At 41.9% G+C, this 19,391-nt stretch overlaps 1 protein-coding gene across 1 annotated transcript in view; it reads right to left on the minus strand.

The window, feature by feature from the left end:
* DLG2 (discs large MAGUK scaffold protein 2) overlaps positions 1-19,391 on the minus strand; it is a gene marked incomplete at both ends in the record, with an annotated part of 1,055,326 nt that overhangs the window by 917,544 nt on the left and 118,391 nt on the right. Inside the window, one exon of the mRNA XM_083362102.1 lies at positions 1,630-1,775. Coding sequence (XP_083218228.1) covers positions 1,630-1,775 — 146 coding nt within the window. The remainder of the gene's footprint in view (positions 1-1,629; positions 1,776-19,391) is intronic.

The raw sequence follows: 19,391 nt of genomic DNA on the forward strand, positions 1-19,391 counted from the left end.
GAAGAAGGAAGAAAGAGCCCAATCGGGATGTAGGCCACAACAGTGGGGAAAGGAGACCTAATCTATCAAATCCTTCTACAAACGTCTGATACTAACTACAGAAAGGAAATATGCAAGTTTTTATATTAGAACTACAGGTAGTCCTCAATTTACAATAGTTCGTTTAGTGACCACAGTTCAAAGTTACCACTGCATTGAAAAAAGTGACTTATGATCGTTTTTCACACTTAACAACCATCACAGCATCCCCGTAGTCATGTGATCAAAATTCAGATGCTTGGCAACTGGTTCACATTTATGACCGTTGCAGTGTCCCAGGGTCACGTCATCACCTTCGGACAAGCAAAATCAAGGGGGAAGACCGTAAGATTTGTAGACTTCAACTCCCAGAATTTCTCAGCCAGCCATTCTAGGAGTTGAACTTCACAAATCTCAAAGTTGACAGGTTTGGAGGCCCTCTCTAGTAAGAGAGTTTTTGGTGCTTTAAATGTGCTGAATTTCAAGGAGCGCTAAGAACTGTAGTCGTCTACCCTTCCATGTGAAAATCTTTCAGATGTTCGACTATCATCTCTTCTGCACAGTAAACATATCCTTCCTACCGTTCACGTGCAACCTTGTCTTCAGGTTGTTTGTCATTTCCTCTAGACTTGTTTCATGGTCCTGTCTAATCCAAGGCATCTACTTTGCTTTGCAATTGTATCTTTCCCACCATTCCAGTCTCCGTCATAAAAAATAGACTTGAATGAATCTGAGGATTTCTGTGGTCCTTAGAAGAGCAGTGGCTGAGTGGCTTACAGACAACTGGAGATGGCCTCTGCTTTGGTGGTTCGAGTCCCACCCCCGCATGACAGGGTGAGCTCCCGTCACTTGCCTCAGCTTCTACCCACCTAGCAGTTTGAAAGCATGTAACATGCAAGTAGATAAACAGGTACCAGTTCGGTGGAAAACGTGCCGTGTTTTGTGCCCAGATGTAAGGCCCAACTGCGAGGCGAGATTGATGGTGAGAAGACCCCAGGCAACACCACAGGATGCCACTCGTCTTTCTGGTGAGGAGCTGGGGTGCACCATGGATCAGCACATGAGCATGAAGTAAACAGACTAGCTCTCTTTGGTAGCCAAATAACTACTCTATAGCAACGCTGTAGCCTCTTGGCTAATTGTAACATTGCCATACAGTCAGGGCTTTTTTTCTCATAGAACGCTCAGAACGGAGTTCCGGCACCTTTTTTGGATGGAACCTTGTAGGATAAACAAGGCGGGTTGTATGACATGTGTGAGTTCCGGCACCTTTTTCTTTTACAAAAAAAGCACTGCATACAGTAATAAACCGTGGTCCTTTAGTTCTCTATATGGAAAGATTCTTATCCAGAATAAATCTGAAATCTCATAGTGTAATATATTTTTGACTGGACCGATCATAATTCATTTTCAGTTCTAAAAATGTGCTTATTTAAATCTGGGTGTAAGAGTGTGTGTGTCTCTGTCTGTCTGTGTGTGTGTGTGTGTGTGTGTGTGTATGTGTGTGTGTGTGTGTGTGTGAGAGAGAGAGAGAGAGAGAGAGAGAGAGGGAGGGAGGAAGGGAGGGAGGGGGAGAGAGAGAGAGAGAGATGAAGTCTTTAAAAATGATACCTCTGACGTTTTATGCTGATTTTCATTATCCGTTCCTGGAGACGGTGTCTTTTCCCACTTTTCTGCAACCTGGTTAGCTTCTTCGATCTTTTGCTGGCAACTTTTCTGACAGTTCAGTAGTGTCACTTCATAGAATTCTTGAATGTCTGTTGGTAAAAGAGAAATAATATATATATATATATACATAAATTAAATAGAATATATATATATATATATATATATATATATATACATAAATTAAATGGAACAATGGCATTTGATGTAACGGAGACGGAGGTTAGCGATATTTTTTTTTACTTAAAATCGGCATATATTATGGACTTGTTGAAAAATACATTATGCCTGAATATGAGCAGAAGCTGCTGACATAAAAATTCTTATTCCCTAGTGCCTAGACTTTTTAAAGGGCCATTTTCCTTTAAAAATATTGCATTAAGCTTTTCATAAATATTATATGAATGCATGAATAATGCATTGACCATCATTACTGAAGGAAGACTAAAAATAGGCATATTCATTGGAAAAGGCTCCAATATATGCCAAACAATAAATTGTTTTCTCCACAATGTATAATATACATAATGTGGTAGTAGTGTAAGGTAAGGTATCCTCCCTGTATTCCTATAAGCTGCTACCCAACCTTCGTAGGTTTCACTACCAGGCCTACAAGATGCACCTTCCAATACGGGCAGTCCTCGACTTACGACCACAATTGAGTCCAAAATTTCAGTTGCTGAGTGAGACATTTGTAAAGTGAGTTTTGCCCCATTTGATGACCTCTCTTGCCACAGTTAAGTGAAGCACTGCAATTGCACTGCAAGCGAAACACACAAAACATTGTTGGCTGTCCCCTGACACCACTGGATGACCTCGCCAGGACCCGCTGCCTTGGAAGAGTGAGGAAAATTCTAAGGGACGACTCACACCCTGGTCGGTACCTCTTTACTCTCCTGCCATCGGGCAGGAGACACAGGAGTATACCAACAGGCTGAAAAACAGCTTCTATCCATGGGCTGTCAGGCTCCTGAACGGGAAATAACTCTATGTATGATTGACTTGCGAGGCTGGTGTGTTGTGCAATTAGCTCACATGGTGTAACGAGATGGTGGGTTTGTTGTCACTGTGAGTTGTGGTGGTGGGGGCACGAAGGGAATATTCTTGTGCAATTTAAATTAAAATCTAGCATGAGAAAAAAAAAGGCTTCATACTGTGAGCTGCTAAGAGTTGGTTATAAGATGGGCAGCTCTATAAATGTTTTAAATGAATAAAGAACGTTGAGTTGGCAAAGGGGGAAAGTTATCAATTTTTCTCCATTTGTTTTATAAAATTAACTTTTAAGCGACAGACCGGAACGCTAATCTACTTAAAAAAAAATATTAAGGGGAGAAAAATGGAAGAAGCAGAAGAAATCAATAGGGTAGCCTGCAAAAACGTAATGGAAATCGGAAAATCAAAAAAGAACAACAAATAGGATATGGAAATAAAAGGAAGTTACCAATAAAATTACATCCATGTAGTCTGGAATTAAAGAGATGGCATCACAAAAGTTAATGTTTGGAATAAACTGGGGTTTATCCGAAATAAATGAAAAGGAAAAAAAAAGCCATATACAACCTATTTACTGAAAATGGAAAAAGACCAAGATTAGAGGGGGGGAAAGATAATAAATATGTCGGTTTTGATTTGAGCTACCTTCTCAGTATTTCACTGGAAGACTTTTGAATATATCAAGGCTGAGCACGAGATTAGAAACTCCAAACATTCTGGAAGAAGAAATGGGGAAAAAAAATCTCATCTGGAAGCTTTTGCTTACCCAAATTTAATTAACTACGATAAAGTTGTGACTTATAAAGATATTTTGGATAATGAAGGAAAATTGAAAGACAGACAAGATTTACAAGAACAAGGTATTGATTTAGCATGGTGGCCATATCTGCAAATTCAAACAAGACATGAAAAAGTTGTGAAAACAACGGGATTTTATAAAGAACAGACAGAATTTGATCAGATGCTGTTAAAAACAGATGAAAAGTTGACCAAGAAACTCTGTGGATTTCTGTTAAATTTAAAGATGGAGGAAGAACAAGTAAAAGAAACAATGATAATATGGGCAAACAATTTTGGGTATAATATAGAATTAGAAGATTGGCAAAGTTATGGGAAAGAAATATTAAACTAACTAAAGCAGTGCCATAGAACGAAAACTTACATAAAATGTTTTACAGATGGCATATGACACCAGTGAGAATTGTCACTGCACTTTTTTTTTTGTTCGTCAGAAAAGTTCATGTCTAACTGTACATTTCCCCTGTTCTCTGCACCTGTTGTGATAACTTATCTGGTAACCATAGTGAATCCCATATGACCAGTTATGTTATGGTTTCAGACTGTTTAGTGCGCATGTCTAGAAAAAGTTCTCACAGTTATTGTTTATTGTCTTTCACTTTTGCTGTTACTGTCTGTTACGTTAGGATGTAGTCAGCTAGCTCTCTTTATAATATATATTTAGTTTTTATATTTTTGTAATTAAAAGGTATTTAGTAAGATTATGCGTCGTGTTTTATTTCCTTCCTTCATGCACATCATGCATCCTCTGAAGCACGGTCCTTCGCCCTCTACTAAGGTGATTTATACCTTGACAAGACTAGCAAAAATGTTTAAAAATACTTCAAACAACTATTGGAAATGCAAACAAAGACCAGGTACTTATTATCACATCTGATGGACATGCCCTAAAGCAGGGGTGTCAAACTGCTGGCCCGCGGGCCGGATGCGTCATCCCAAAACCGTCCCCACCCCATTGCCGCCAGCAGAGAAAAAGCTCCAATACGTCGCATGACGTCGCGAGTTTGACATGTCTGCCCTAAAGTAAAAAGATTTTGGGTTAAAATACATTTACGGTTGGAGAAGATGACTAAAGAACAAATAGACTTTGAACCAGAATTATTTTTGTTAGGAATAATAGGAGCCAATTATGAGAAAGATTGCAGATATCTAACACTACATATATTAACCGCAGCAAGAATTGTATTCGCTCAGCATTGGAAAAATGAAAACTTACCAGCTGAAGAAGTACTGATTAAGAAAATTCTAAAGTGTGCAGAAATGGATTTTACAACATGGGATAATTTCTATCAATGGCTAGAAAAATGAGTCAGAGAGAAAGGAACGTGATATGTAATTTTGAATATATATTAGTAGGAAGAAGGCTATTGAGTGATTAAATAACATATTGTTTATGATAATTAACTATATCTATTATTGTTAGTTAAATACATGTACCCAGACACTATGCTGTTTGCTAAATATTGAAAATGTTACTTGGAAAAACCCCAACCCTAACCCAAATCCCAATCCTAATCCCAACCCCACTGGAGGAAGAGATGGGGGGATCTTGGCTGCATTATTCCCAATACAAGCTCAGGTTTCTGAAGTCACCAGAAATCATGCTTGACTTCAAGGAGATTTGACTTTCAGTTGAGATTATCCTTGCAGCGTGAGCATTACAGAAATCTAAGCATTACAGAAATCTAAGCAGGGAACTCCTATTGACTTGAAATGAGTTCAGGTCTCCATAAATAAGGGGTCTTCAAACTTGGCCCTTTTATGACTTGTGGACTTCAACTCCCAGAATTCCTCAGCCAGCGTGGCGTTTTCGGTTGCCACAGTGGTGGGAGAGGGGATATGTGCTTTTAAGGTTAGACAAAACAATAAATTGTCCCGTGGGAACCAAGGTCATTGCTGCCTGAGTTTTGGAGGGCTGAGGCTTTCATCAGAAAGCCCACCAAAGTAGTTTATCGGGGAATGTGATTTATGACATGTTACTGGGGTGGGAAATTCAACTTTGTAACATTGCAACCTTTGAGAGGGAACTTCAGTCTTGGTTTCACTTATGATCGTGCCGATACTTTGGAGCAAATAAATATGTTCTTTAAGGAAACCTCTTGCCTTGGAATTCTGTTTTTACTGGTCTCATCTATCAGAGCCATGACGGCAGGATTGATAGTGTAATCCTACGTAGCGGCAGATATTTTCCTTTCCTAGGGCGCAAAGAAAAATATCTGCTGTGAACTCTGTATGGCATCAGCAAGGGCACCCATCCAGTAAACACTCAGCTCCTTCCAGTCACCCCAACTCTATCCCAAATTAAGGGATTACTGTGTTTTTAAAAGGGAGGGTTTTTTTTTAAAATAAAGGCAGGATATAATTAAACAAATGCATGCATGCATGCATACATACATACATACATGCTTTCTTCCAGCCCATATTTCTCTAGCCTATTTAGGAGAATCCCATCAGCAACGGAGATGCCTTGACATGCAAAAACAGCATTTCCGTCCTCCATCCACCAAAGCTTCTTACGCTTCTCGAATAAATAGGGTTTTTTGTTTGGCATGATTTCTTGAAAGATCCAAGACCAATCATTCCGTCTAGGCCGGGGGTAGGCAACCTCGGCTCTTATATGACTCCTGGACTTCAACTCCCAGAATTCCTGAGCCAGCCATGCTGAGGGGAAAGGGAGAGCTTTCCAAGCTGAGCCATGCTGGCTCAGGAATTCTGGGAGTTGAAGTCCACGAATCATAAAATGAAGCAAGCTTGCCTACCCCTGATCTAGGCTACGATCAGCAGGTGCTTTGAAAACACACAGTTCTGCTAATTTGTACGTGAGGAAAGTTCATGCATTCATGTGAGAAAAAGAGAACAAAATTGAAAACAGGCTAATCGGTTTTTGCCACACACACCCCTTTCTCTCTCTCTTGGCTTAATTTTTATTTATTTATTTTTTATTTTAAATCCATTTATATCCCGCCCTTCTCCGAAGACTCAGGGCAGCTTACCAGCTTAGCAGTAGCCTTCATTCTATGTATATGCCTGCTTGTTAGGGCTTTCATACACCCCCAAAGCGGCATTATTACAAAGTCATCTTAATTGCCCCCAACAATCTGAGTCCTCATTTTACCTACCTCGGAAGGATGGAAGGCTGAGTCAACCTTGAGCCTGGTGGGATGCGAACCTGCACTAATTGCAGGCAGCTGGTGTTACTTAAGGAGGCATTAGCCCACTGCTCCACCAAGGCTCTTAATAAGCTCACGTCTAAATTCATCAACCCTTGAGATATATTGCAGCAAGCTCTCGTCGCCAGGGATAATCTCTAGAGTGTCACGAAGACGGTGAGGTTTGGGTATCACTCCGCTTGATCAGAGCAAAGAAGTCACCACTGTGTTCTAAATCACATCTCCAGTGATCTTTGAAGATGGAGTGTATGTGGCTGACAGAGCAGAGTTGATTCCATTAATCCTACCTACTACAGTGACTGCTTGAAACGGTGGTTCTTATGAACCAATATGGCTGAGAATCACACACACACACACACACACACACACTTAAAATGTTCACAGTGATATGAATTGATTTTTATTGCTTTGTTTTGCTCAGTTTTTAGGCACATGTTGGTTTATTTTCCTATGAGTTAGAAGCCTGGAGAGGAGTCTTTAATCAGGAGTGGAGTGGAGTAGAATAGAATAGAATAGAATAGAATAGAATAGAATAGAATAGAATAGAATAGAATAGAATAGAATAGAATAGAATAGAATAGAATAGAATAGAATAGAATAGAACAGAACAGAACAGAACAGAACAGAACAGAACAGAATAGAATAGAATAGAATAGAATAGAATAGAATAGAATAGAATAGAATTCTTTCTTGGCCAAGTGTGATTGGACCCACAAGGAATTTGTCTCCGGTGCATAAACTTTCAGTGTACATACAAGCAACAAAGTAATACAATCATAATAGGAGAAGATAGTAGAAAAGATGAGAAGGATAATAGTTATACAGTCATGAGACATGGTTAAATATTATTACAATAGACATAAGACAGTGCTGTGGGAATTAGGTGTTCAGCAGAGTGATGGCACGGGGGGGGGGGAACTACATTTATACCTAGTTGTTTTAGCATGCAATACCCTATGACGGCGTCCTTAGAGGAGGAGTTGAAAAGGTTTATGTCCAGGATGTGAGGAGCCTGTAGATATTTTCTCAACCCTCTTTCTGGGTCGTGCAGTATACAAGTCCCCAGTGGAAGGTAGGCCTTGGTGGAGCAGTGGGCTAATGCCTCCTTAAGTAACACCAGCTGCCTGCAGTTAGTGCAGGTTTGAGTCCCACCAGGCTCAAGGTTGACTCAGCCTTCCATCCTTCCGAGGTAGGTAAAATGAGGACCCAGATTGTTGGGGGCAATAAGCTGACTTTGTAATAATGCCGCTTGGGGGGGGGGGGGGCGAAAGCCCTAATAAGCAGGCATATACATAGAATGAAGGCTATTGCTAAGCACATTGATTTGTGCTTAAAATTGTAAGCCGCCCTGAGTCTTCGGAGAAGGGCGGGATATAAATGGGATTAAAAAAAATAAAAAAATAAAAAAATAGTTTTTTCTGCATTCCTAACTATCCGTTCAAGTCTGTGTCTGTCCTGTTTAGTTGCTTTGCCAGACCAGACAGTACAATAACAACAACAACAACAACAACAACAACAACAACAACAATAGTAATAGTAATAATAATATAAAGTTGGAAGGGACCTTGGAAGTCTTCTAGTCCAACCCCCTGCTCAGGCAGGAAACCTTTTTTTCTCATAGAACGTTCAGAACGGAGTTCCGGCACCTTTTTTGGATGGAACCTTGTAGGGTAGGCAAGGCGGGTTGTATGACACGTGTGAGTTCCGGCACCTTTTTCTTTTACAAAAAAAGCTCTGCTTATAACATTTCAGACAAATGGCTGTCCACCCTCTTCTTAAAAACCTCCAGTGTTGGAGCACCCACAACTTCTAGAGGCAATCTAGAATCCTTCCACTGATTAATTGTTCTAACTGTCAGCAAGTTTCTCCTTAGTTCTAGGTTGCTTCTCTCCTTGATTTGTTTCCAACCGTTGCTTCTTGTCCTGCCTTCAGGTGCTTTGGAGAATAGGTTGACTCCCTCTTCTTTGGGGCAGCCCCTGAGATATTGGAAGACGGCTATCGTGTCCCCCCTCGTCCTTCTCTTTATTAAATGAGACATCCCCAATTCCAGCAACCATTCCTTGTAAGTTTTGTACTTATAGAAGTAGAAATGTCAGACTCAATAATTCCTCCATAGAACTGTATCAGCAGCTCCTGGGACAATCTGTATTTTTTGAGTTTTGAAATTTGCGATTGTCTTGCAAATTCTAGAGGAATGAAAGTTGGATTTCTCTTCCTAATGAGGACTTGGGGACAAAAGCCAAATAATAATATGAGATCAAATGCTCTCTTCTCCCAACCTCAATAAAGTCCTGTTCGCTCTTCAGCTGCCTAAACAGTATATGCCTTAGATCACCTTTTTTTATGCTCAGAACTCAAGCTACTTTAGTAAATGGAGTTGTGGTAAATGTCACATCAATAAGATTATTAAAGAAACTAACTTGATGTTGAACATGATAACAGCAGCACGGTTACTGGTGGGACAATATTGGAAGAAGGATAGTTTGCCTACTATAGAAGAATGGGTGTTTAAAGTTTCGAATCTTGCAGAAATGTCTAAGATTTCTGCTTATTTGAAAGATCATTCACAGGAAAGATATATTTCAGTTTGGAGGAGATGGATAAATTATATTCAGAACAAATATGGGACTAAAAAGTTCCGTTTAGCTTATGAGTAGATTTTAGTGGGATATTGTTATTGGTACATTGTTTGTAGTTAGGTTAAAGGGGAGTTAAAGCACATTATGAATTTGGTTAATTGTATATTATGCATAATTTTTATTTAGAATATGATTATTGTAACTATAATCCTGTATTTAGCTCTGGGGGGGGAAGTGGGCGGGTTTGGGGTGGGAGGGATTTGGGGATATATTGTAAAATTTTGTTTTTGTAAAACTCTTTAATAAAAAAAAGATTATTAAAATGATCAAACTGAAAAGACAACCCCAGAAGTGAAGCAGAGCGTAGAGCTTATTATTTTTATATTGTAGAAACAACATCCCCCAAACGACCATCATCAAGCCATTGTCTATAGCCACCTAAGGGGGCATAAAACTTGTAATGAGGGGGAGGAGGGGAAATGACAGATTGCTAATATCTTGGAACCCAAAGAGAAAGAGAAAGAGAGTTGTGAAGGCAGGGACAGAGCTGATGATTAAAAGGATAGAGGTGTCAAAAGCAAGCAATGATGAAAAGTGCAGAATAATAAGACACTGTCCTTCTGCAACCCCTATCTGTCTCAGTACCCTAATGCCCAAACAGCAAAGCATTAAACGAGAAATGTGCCGAATTCTGTCTCTTATGAACAGCTTGAAAAACAGGACCACGTAGCAAACATGCTGGTTTCAACACCAATATTAATGGTTACCTTTTCCATCTTCAAGGTAAACGCAATGCAAAGGAAGAAACCCGTCCATATGGAGGATTTGATCATGGTTCTACCTTAATTTAATATTTCATCTCATATTGTCTCATCCACATCTTTTATATATCCATTTCGAAGAGGCAGAGGAACTAGAGATCAAATTGCTAACATACGCTGGATCATGGAGAAAGCTAGAGAGTTCCAGAAAAACATCTACTTCTGCTTCATTGACTATGCTAAAGCCTTTGATTGTGTGGATCATAACAAACTTTGGCAAGTTCTTAAAGAGATGGGCGTACCAAACCATCTTATTTGTCTCTTGAGAAACCTATATGTGGGCCAAGAAGCAACAGTGAGAACTGGACACGGAACCACTGATTGGTTCAAAATTGGGAAAGGAGTCCGGCAAGGCTGTATACTGTCGCCTTGCCTATTTAACTTATATGCAGAGCAGATCATGAGAAAGGCAGGGCTAGATGAATCAAAAGTTGGAATTAAGATTGCCGGAAGAAACATCAACAACCTAAGATATGCAGATGATACCACTCTAATGGCAGAAAGTGAAGAGGAACTAAAGAGCCTCTTGTTGCGAGTGAAGAAGGAGAGTGCAAAACTTGGGTTGAAACTAAACATTAAGAAAACCAAGATCATGGCATCTGGCCCTCTCAACTCCTGGCAAATAGATGGGGAAGAAATGGAGGTAGTGACAGATTTTATTTTCCTGGGCTCCAAGATCACTGCAGATGGGGACTGTAGCCAAGAAATTAAAAGACGCTTGCTCCTGGGGAGGAAAGCCATGGCAAATCTAGACAGCACACTAAAAAGCAGAGACATCACCCTGTCAACAAAAGTGCGTATAGTCAAGGCTATGGTCTTCCCAGTTGCAATGTATGGCAGTGAAAGTTGGACCATAAAAAAGGCTGAGCACCAAAGAATTGAAGCCTTTGAACTATGGTGCTGGAGAAGACTCCTGCGAGTCCCTTGGACTGCAAGGCGATCAAACCGGTCGGTCCTAGAGGAGATCAACCCTGACTGCTCTTTAGAAGGCCAGATCCTGAAGCTAAAACTCAAATACTTTGGCCACCTGATGAGAAGGAAGGACTCCCTGGAGAAGAGCCTAATGCTGGGAAAGATTGAGGGCAATAGAAGAAGGGGACGACAGAGAATGAGGTGGCTGGATGGAGTCACTGAAGCAGTAGGTGTGAGCTTAAATGGACTCCAGAAGATGGTAGAGGACAGGAAGGCCTGGAGGAACATTGTCCATAGGGTCGCGATGGGTCGGACACAACTTCGCAACTAACAACAACAACAACAACAACTGTCAAGAGTGCTACAAGCTACAAATCTTAGAGCAGATAGGCTAATAAGAAAAATCCATTCCAAATACCCTAACTCAGAGGTCCCCAACCTTTTGGGCACCAGGGACCGGTTTAATGGAGAGAGGTTTTTTCACAGACTGGAGGGGACGTGGTTTTGTGTGCTACCTGCATCCCACAGATGGGGTTTTGCTAGTTTGTGGCATGCCACGGCCTGGTACTGGTCCACGGACCGGTGGTTGGGGACCCCTGCCCTAACTGAACTCAACGAAGGAAGGGACTTTCTTTATGAGATAATGGTCAATTCATGTACGTTGTTTTATTATTTTTTCCAGATCCTTTCTTCTCTCGAGGGGGCAGCATGTCAAGAGGGAAAACGTAGCAGCTATGTGCCTTCTTCTTTTCATCTTGTCATTAGAGTAAAGGGAGTGGGAGAGATGAGTTTCAAATCCATTAGTGTTAGAGAAATGAAACCTCCCCAGTTCTGCAGACAAGATGTATAGAAACTTTTCAAGGGTAATCTTCACACCTCTTCAAGGTGTGAAGAAGATAGCTGACAGTTCTCATAACAGCGAGAATTTGTTTACATGAGCTACGTGGACATCTGGGAAGGTTGGCTGGGAATGCCATTATTATATGCTTTGGTTAAATGTCTTGGGATTTTAGTTTCCCCTTGCCTATCCTATGCCATGCCATGTATTCAGAAAACCAGGAAGATTTTCAGAAATGAAAGAAATCCTGGACTTTGTGTGGTTACCCAAGCTGGAAGTTGACATATATATTTCCTGATGCTTTACTTAAACTCACATTTGTGTTTGGATGCATAATGCATTTTGTTAGGGTCCTATATCAGTGATTGCATGACCTCTGTAGAGGCCCTACACGAAATTATAAAAATTAAAAATAAAATTGTGTACAGGCACTCTATATATAAAAGGGACGCGGTGGCTCAGTGGGTTAGGACGCTGAGCTTGTCGATCGGAAGGTTGGCAGTTTGGCAGGTCGAATCCGGAGTGCCGCATAACAGAGTGAGCGCCTGCTACTCGTCCCAGCTTCTGCCAACCTAGCAGTTCGAAAGCATGTAAAAATGCAGGTAGAAAAATAGGGACCACTACGGTGGGAAGGTAACAGTGTTCCGTGCGCCTTTGGCGTCTAGTCATGCCGGCCACATGACCACGGAGATGTCCTCGGACAAGCGCTGGCTCTTCGGCTTTGAAACGGAGATGAGCACCGGCCCCTAGAGTCGGAAACGACTAGCATGCATGTGCGGGGGAACCTTTACCTTTACCTTTACCTTTACTCTACATATGACCCCAACTGAGACCAGAATTTCCGCGGTAAGCAAGGCAGTTGTTAAATGAGTCACACCCAATTTTTACAACACCTTTTGCCATGATTATTCAGCAAATTATGTGGCCGTTAAGCAAATCCAGCTTTCCTCACTGACTCTGCTTGTCAGCAGCCAGCTGGGGAAGGTCACAAATGGGATGCTGCAACTGTTGTAAATGCACGCCAGTTGTCAATGCCAAAAATGTTGATACCCTGACCATGGATGGAGATGCTGCGAAGGTCTAAACCAGGGATCTTCAATCTCGGCCCTTTTATGACTCGTGGACGTCAACTCCCAGAATTCCTCAGCCAGCGTGCCTGGCTGAAGAATTCTGGGAGTTGACGTCCACGAGTCATAAAAGGGCCGAGTTTGAAGACCCCTGGTCTAAACAATGAGGACCGGTGGTAAGTCACTTTTTGCAATGCTGTCGTAATCTTGAATGGTCGCCAAACACATGGTTGTAAGTTGGGGACTACTTATAAAGGCCCTGTGTGGAAACGACCTTGGGAGACAGAAAAACGCCTTCAAAGAAAAACGTCCAGTTGCCTTTTGAAAAAGCACCTTTGGGACAACTATGACCTTGATAGGAATAAGTGAATGGCCTTCGAAAGACAACTGGACTAAAATTTGCACACAGCAACTTTTAAACTTTGCATGTATCCATTTACTGCTATGATTCCAAAATTTAATCAAGCATAAAATCAATTTTTCATAATACATTGAAGAAGAAAGGCTAAGGAGAAATAGAAGTTGCATCATCCCTAACAATTTGGAAACACGTCACACACAGAAAATGCATGCCATATTTTTGTGGTGGGAATATCCCTTCCTCCCTTCCTTCCTTCCATATTTTCTTACTTACGTATCTCCTTTCCTTTCTCATTTTTATTCAACTCCTTTTTCATTTATTTCATTGTATTTATACAGCTGCCAATCTCACATACAGCATGTGACTGTGGGGAGCTTACAATAAAATAGATAAAAAATAAAATGCCTAGTATAAAAAATTTTTAAAGTGTGTTTTGCAAAAACATCAGCAGTTGTTTACATTTGCAAAAATGATTTAAACAACAACAAATTGCTTTCTTGATCTTAAAAATTCAGACCCTTGTTTTGGGATCCTGCTATGTCTCCTTTGACTGAAATGCTGGTTTAATATGATTCTGCAAAACAAAATATGCTTTTTTTCCCCCCATACATTTTTCTTGAAGAAAAAGCCAGCCCTGAGAGGAATATAGGCTCTTAAGCCTGACAGCATCTAAAGATGAAAACAAATCCCATCAGGAAATTTAAAATCATTTCATTAGTTAAAATTAAAGAGAAAGATTTAAAACGCAATCAAGAGAGGCAGAAGCAAAATTAGCAGATATTCATCACCCTGCTAAATTATTGAAATGTGGAAAGATGGTAAGCAAACACTATCGACCGCTATAATAACAGAAACAGAATAGAGATGTAAGGTCTCTTTCATACTAATTAAATATTTTCATAAGGAACTAACACAAACACGCACCTATCTTTCCCGAAAGCTCCTTAAAGCAGTGCTGCATTGTCTACCAACAGCTACTGAAATCTTTTGATTGATTGGGACTCCTATCAACATAAAACCCAAACTGCAGTATAATCAGCAGCACTAAGTAAGTGGAACAACCTGCCTCCAGAAGTTGTGAATGCTCCAACAGTGAGCAGGGGGCTAGACTAGAAGACCTCTAAGGTCCCTTCCAACTTCTTCTTCTTCTTCTTATTATTATTATTATTATTATTATTATTATTATTATTATTATTATTATTATTATTATTATTATTTATAATTATTATTATTATTATTATTATTATTATTATTATTATTATTATTATTATTTATTTAGATCAGGGGTGTCAAACTGCCGGCCCACAGGCCGGATGCGTCACAACAGAACCACGTCCACCCCATTGCCGGCAATGGGGAAAAAGCTCCGATACGTCGCGCGACGTCACATGACGTCGCGGGTTTGACACCCCTGATTTAGATGAACAGGGAAATCTGAAGGACACATGTGTTATAAATTTATTCCTAAATATAGGTAGTCCTTAACTTACAATAGTTTGTTTAGTGACCGTTCAAAGTTACAACGGCACTGGAGAAATGGACTGATGTCCGATTTTTCACACTCACGACCGTTGCAGAATTCCCATGGTCATGTGATCAATATTCAAGTCGTTTGACAACTGACTCATATTTATGACAGATGCAGCATCCTGGCATCATGCAATCAACGTTTGTGACCTCCTGACAAGCAAAGTCAGTGGGGAAGCCAGATTTACTTAACCACGGTGTTGCTAACTTACCAATTGCAGTGATTCACTTGACAAGTGTGACTAGAAAGGTCACAAAATGGGACATAGTACACTTAGCAGCATAATTTTTGGCTCAATTGTGGTTGCAAATTGAGGCCAATCTGTATTTGGAAACCGCTCCTGGACTTTCTGCGTGAAAGAGAAAAATAATTGAAACCTTTTGACAATAAAGCAGGTTGTTGCTATAGAAATAGCCCTGGGTTATTATTTGGCATGACTAAAAAGTTGATATTGTAACTCTATTATGTACATTACTGCACTGCAAAAAAAGTAATAAACCACTGCTTTTGGTTTTTTTATTTCTTTTACCCTGTCCCTTCACTTTATTCCCTCTATTTATTTATTTTATTTTATTTATTTTAATCCCATTTATATCCCGCCCTTCTCCGAAGACTCAGGGCGGCTTACAAGCTTAGCAGTAGCCTTCATTCTATGTATATGCCTGCTTATTCCCTTTCCTTTCCTTTCCAGTTTTTCCATTGTTTTTTATTTCTAATTGTATTTTATATTAAAAGAAATAACCTTGAATAATATATAAGAGAAATATATAACAGAGTTGGAAGGGACCTTGGAGGTCATCTAGTCCAGCCCCCTGCTCAGGCAGGAAACCCTACACCAGTGATGACGAACCTTTTAGAGACCGAGTGCCCAAACTGCAACCCAAAACCCACTTATGTATCGCCGGGTGCTGGGTGGGCATTACCCATTGGGTGGGTGTGGCCCATTGAGTAGGCGTGGCTGTGGTGGTAACAGCAGACTGGGTGGGACTAAAAAGTTCAATCAATCAATTCCAACTTTGCGAGATCTTTTTTTTTTCCCGCAAGAAGTTGAAATTGATTGATTGAAACTTTTTTTTTCTGGCACACGGCAGAAGCCTAAAGCGAAAAGGTTTTATAAAACCCAGCTGAAGGCCCAGGACTGGGGCGATGGCGCACGTGCCCACAGAGAGGGCTCCGCGTGCCACCTGTGGCGCCCGTGCCGTAAGTTCGCCATCACAGCCCTGTACCACGGGTCGGCAACCCGTGGCTCTGGAGCCGCCTGCGGTGCTTTCATCCTTCCACTGCAGCTCCCAGTCCTCTTCCGCCATTTGCCGAGAGAGAGAGAGACAGAGAGAGGCACTTGCACTTCCCTTTTCTCTCTCCCTCTCTTTCTCTCTCTCTTTCTTCAACCCTTCAACCATGATCCCCCCCTCCCCAGCTAGATATCTCCTCCTGCCCTGGTCTCTTCCCTCCCTGACAGAGCTGACAAAGCGAGAAAGAGCCTGTGGCCTAGAGCAGGGGTAGGCAACCTTGGCTCTTTTATGACTCGTGGACTTCAACTCCCAGAATTCCTGAGCCAGCATGGGGAAAACTTTTCCCCCCTCATTACCTGTGGACTTCAACTCCCAGAATTCCTGAGCCAGCATGGGGAAAACTTTGCCCCCCTCATTACCTGGGGACTTCAACTCCCAGAATTCCTGAGCCAGCATGGGGAAAACTTTGCCCCCCTCATTACCTGGGGACTTCAACTCCCAGAATTCCTGAGCCAGCATGGGGAAAACTTTGCCCCCCTCATTACCTGTGGACTTCAACTCCCAGAATTCCTGAGCCAGCATGGGGAAAACTTTGCCCCCCTCATTACCTGGGGACTTCAACTCCCAGAATTCCTGAGCCAGCTTGGGGAAAACTTTGCCCCCCTCATTACCTGTGGACTTCAACTCCCAGAATTCCTGAGCCAGCATGGGGAAAACTTTGCCCCCCTCATTACCTGGGGACTTCAACTCCCAGAATTCCTGAGCCAGCATGGGGAAAACTTTGCCCCCCTCATTACCTGGGGACTTCAACTCCCAGAATTCCTGAGCCAGCATGGGGAAAACTTTGCCCCCCTCATTACCTGTGGACTTCAACTCCCAGAATTCCTGAGCCAGCATGGGGAAAACTTTGCCCCCCTCATTACCTGTGGACTTCAACTCCCAGAATTCCTGAGCCAGCTTGGGGAAAACTTTGCCCCCCTCATTACCTGTGGACTTCAACTCCCAGAATTCCTGAGCCAGCATGGGGAAAACTTTGCCCCCCTCATTACCTGGGGACTTCAACTCCCAGAATTCCTGAGCCAGCATGGGGAAAACTTTGCCCCCCTCATTACCTGGGGACTTCAACTCCCAGAATTCCTGAGCCAGCATGGGGAAAACTTTGCCCCCCTCATTACCTGGGGACTTCAACTCCCAGAATTCCTGAGCCAGCATGGGGAAAACTTTGCCCCCCTCATTACCTGGGGACTTCAACTCCCAGAATTCCTGAGCCAGCATGGGGAAAACTTTGCCCCCCTCATTACCTGTGGACTTCAACTCCCAGAATTCCTGAGCCAGCATGGGGAAAACTTTGCCCCCCTCATTACCTGGGGACTTCAACTCCCAGAATTCCTGAGCCAGCTTGGGGAAAACTTTGCCCCCCTCATTACCTGTGGACTTCAACTCCCAGAATTCCTGAGCCAGCATGGGGAAAACTTTGCCCCCCTCATTACCTGGGGACTTCAACTCCCAGAATTCCTGAGCCAGCATGGGGAAAACTTTGCCCCCCTCATTACCTGGGGACTTCAACTCCCAGAATTCCTGAGCCAGCATGGGGAAAACTTTGCCCCCCTCATTACCTGGGGACTTCAACTCCCAGAATTCCTGAGCCAGCATGGGGAAAACTTTGCCCCCCTCATTACCTGTGGACTTCAATTCCCAGAATTCCTGAGCCAGCATGGGGAAAACTTTGCCCCCCTCATTACCTGGGGACTTCAACTCCCAGAATTCCTGAGCCAGCATAGGGAAAACTTTGCCCCCCTCATTACCTGTGGACTTCAACTCCCAGAATTCCTGAGCCAGCATGGGGAAAACTTTGCCCCCCTCATTACCTGGGGACTTCAACTCCCAGAATTCCTGAGCCAGCATAGGGAAAACTTTGCCCCCCTCATTACCTGTGGACTTCAACTCCCAGAATTCCTGAGCCAGCATGGCTGGCTCAGGAATTCTGGGAGTTGAAGTCCACGAGTCATAAAAGAGCCAAGGTTGCCTACCCCTGGCCTACAGGTTCGAATCTCCGAAGGCTGTGGCTGGCTGATGAGAGCTAAAAAGCTCGAAATAGCTGTACCAGCCTCCCTTTAACCCTTTGCTGGCAATCCAAATTTAAAGTGCAACTCACAGAGAAGAGCAACAGAGATGCTTGATTTAACGACCACAGTTGTGACTAGAACTTTGCTAAGTGCAAACACTTTTTTTTTTGCTGCCACGGTTATTAAGCGTGATGTGAATCACGTCATTCAGCAAATCCAGCTTCCCTCACTGACTTTGCTTGTTGGAAGCCAGCTGGGAAGGCTGCAAATGGGGAACGTGCAGCAACCATCGTAAATACATGCCGGTTGCCAAGCACCCAAATTTTTATCACGTGACCGTGAGGATGCCCCGACTGTCATAAGTGGGAGGACAGGTGCTAAGTCGCTTTTTTTTCAGTGCTGCTGTAACTTTGAATGGTCGTTAAACAAACGGTTGTAATTCAAGGACTACTTATAGTCAGCATGAATTTTCCTCCCAGAAAGACACACACACACACACAGAGAGAGAGAGAGAGAGAGAGAGAGAGAGAGAGAGAGAGAGAGAGAGAGAGAGAGAGAGAGAGCATGCTTTACATTGGATTGTTTAATAAAAGGATGAAATCGGAATTAATTTTAGACTTTATTATTCAGTCTAGGGATGGTCTTGGCCCTATGTCCTTTTCCCTCTGTTAGTCTTATGAATTAGATTTTCAGAACAAAAGCCACAGTAATTTGTGAACCAGGAATGATATTTTCGGGAATCCAGGTGATTGTGGTTTATCCAACAAGCCATGATTAAACAAATGTTGGCTTAACTTGACATGTGAGGAAAGTTTATTCTTCTCTATTCCAATGGTGTGTCCAAAATCAGCCTTTAAGGGCGGTAGACCTGGGTATGCTTAGAGGGCATACAGGTAATCGTCAACTTACGACCACAGTTGAGCCCAAAATTTCTGTCGCAAGGTGAGATAGTTGCTAAGTGAGCGTTGCCCCATTTTACAACCTTTCTTGCCATAACTGTTAAATGAATCTAGCTTCCCCATTCACTCTGCTTGCCAGAAGGTCACAAAAGGGGGTCATCTGACCCCAGGACACTGCATCCGTCACAAATATGAACCAGTTGCCAAGCGTCTGAATTCTGATCAAGTGACTCTGGGAGTGCAGCAACAGCCATAAGTATGAAAAATGGTCAAAAGTTATTTTTTTTCCAGTGCTGCTGTAAGTTCAAGCAGTCACAAAACAAATCAAAGAAATCCTCTTCATAAGATCTGTGCAAGCCTTTTGTGGAGGGAAGAGATAATAATAATAATAATAATAATAATAATAATAATAATAATAATAATAATAATAATAATAATAATAAT

The sequence above is a fragment of the Vipera ursinii genome (assembly GCF_947247035.1).
Source record: "Vipera ursinii genome assembly, chromosome: 4".
NCBI classification, from domain to species: Eukaryota; Metazoa; Chordata; class Lepidosauria; order Squamata; family Viperidae; genus Vipera; species Vipera ursinii.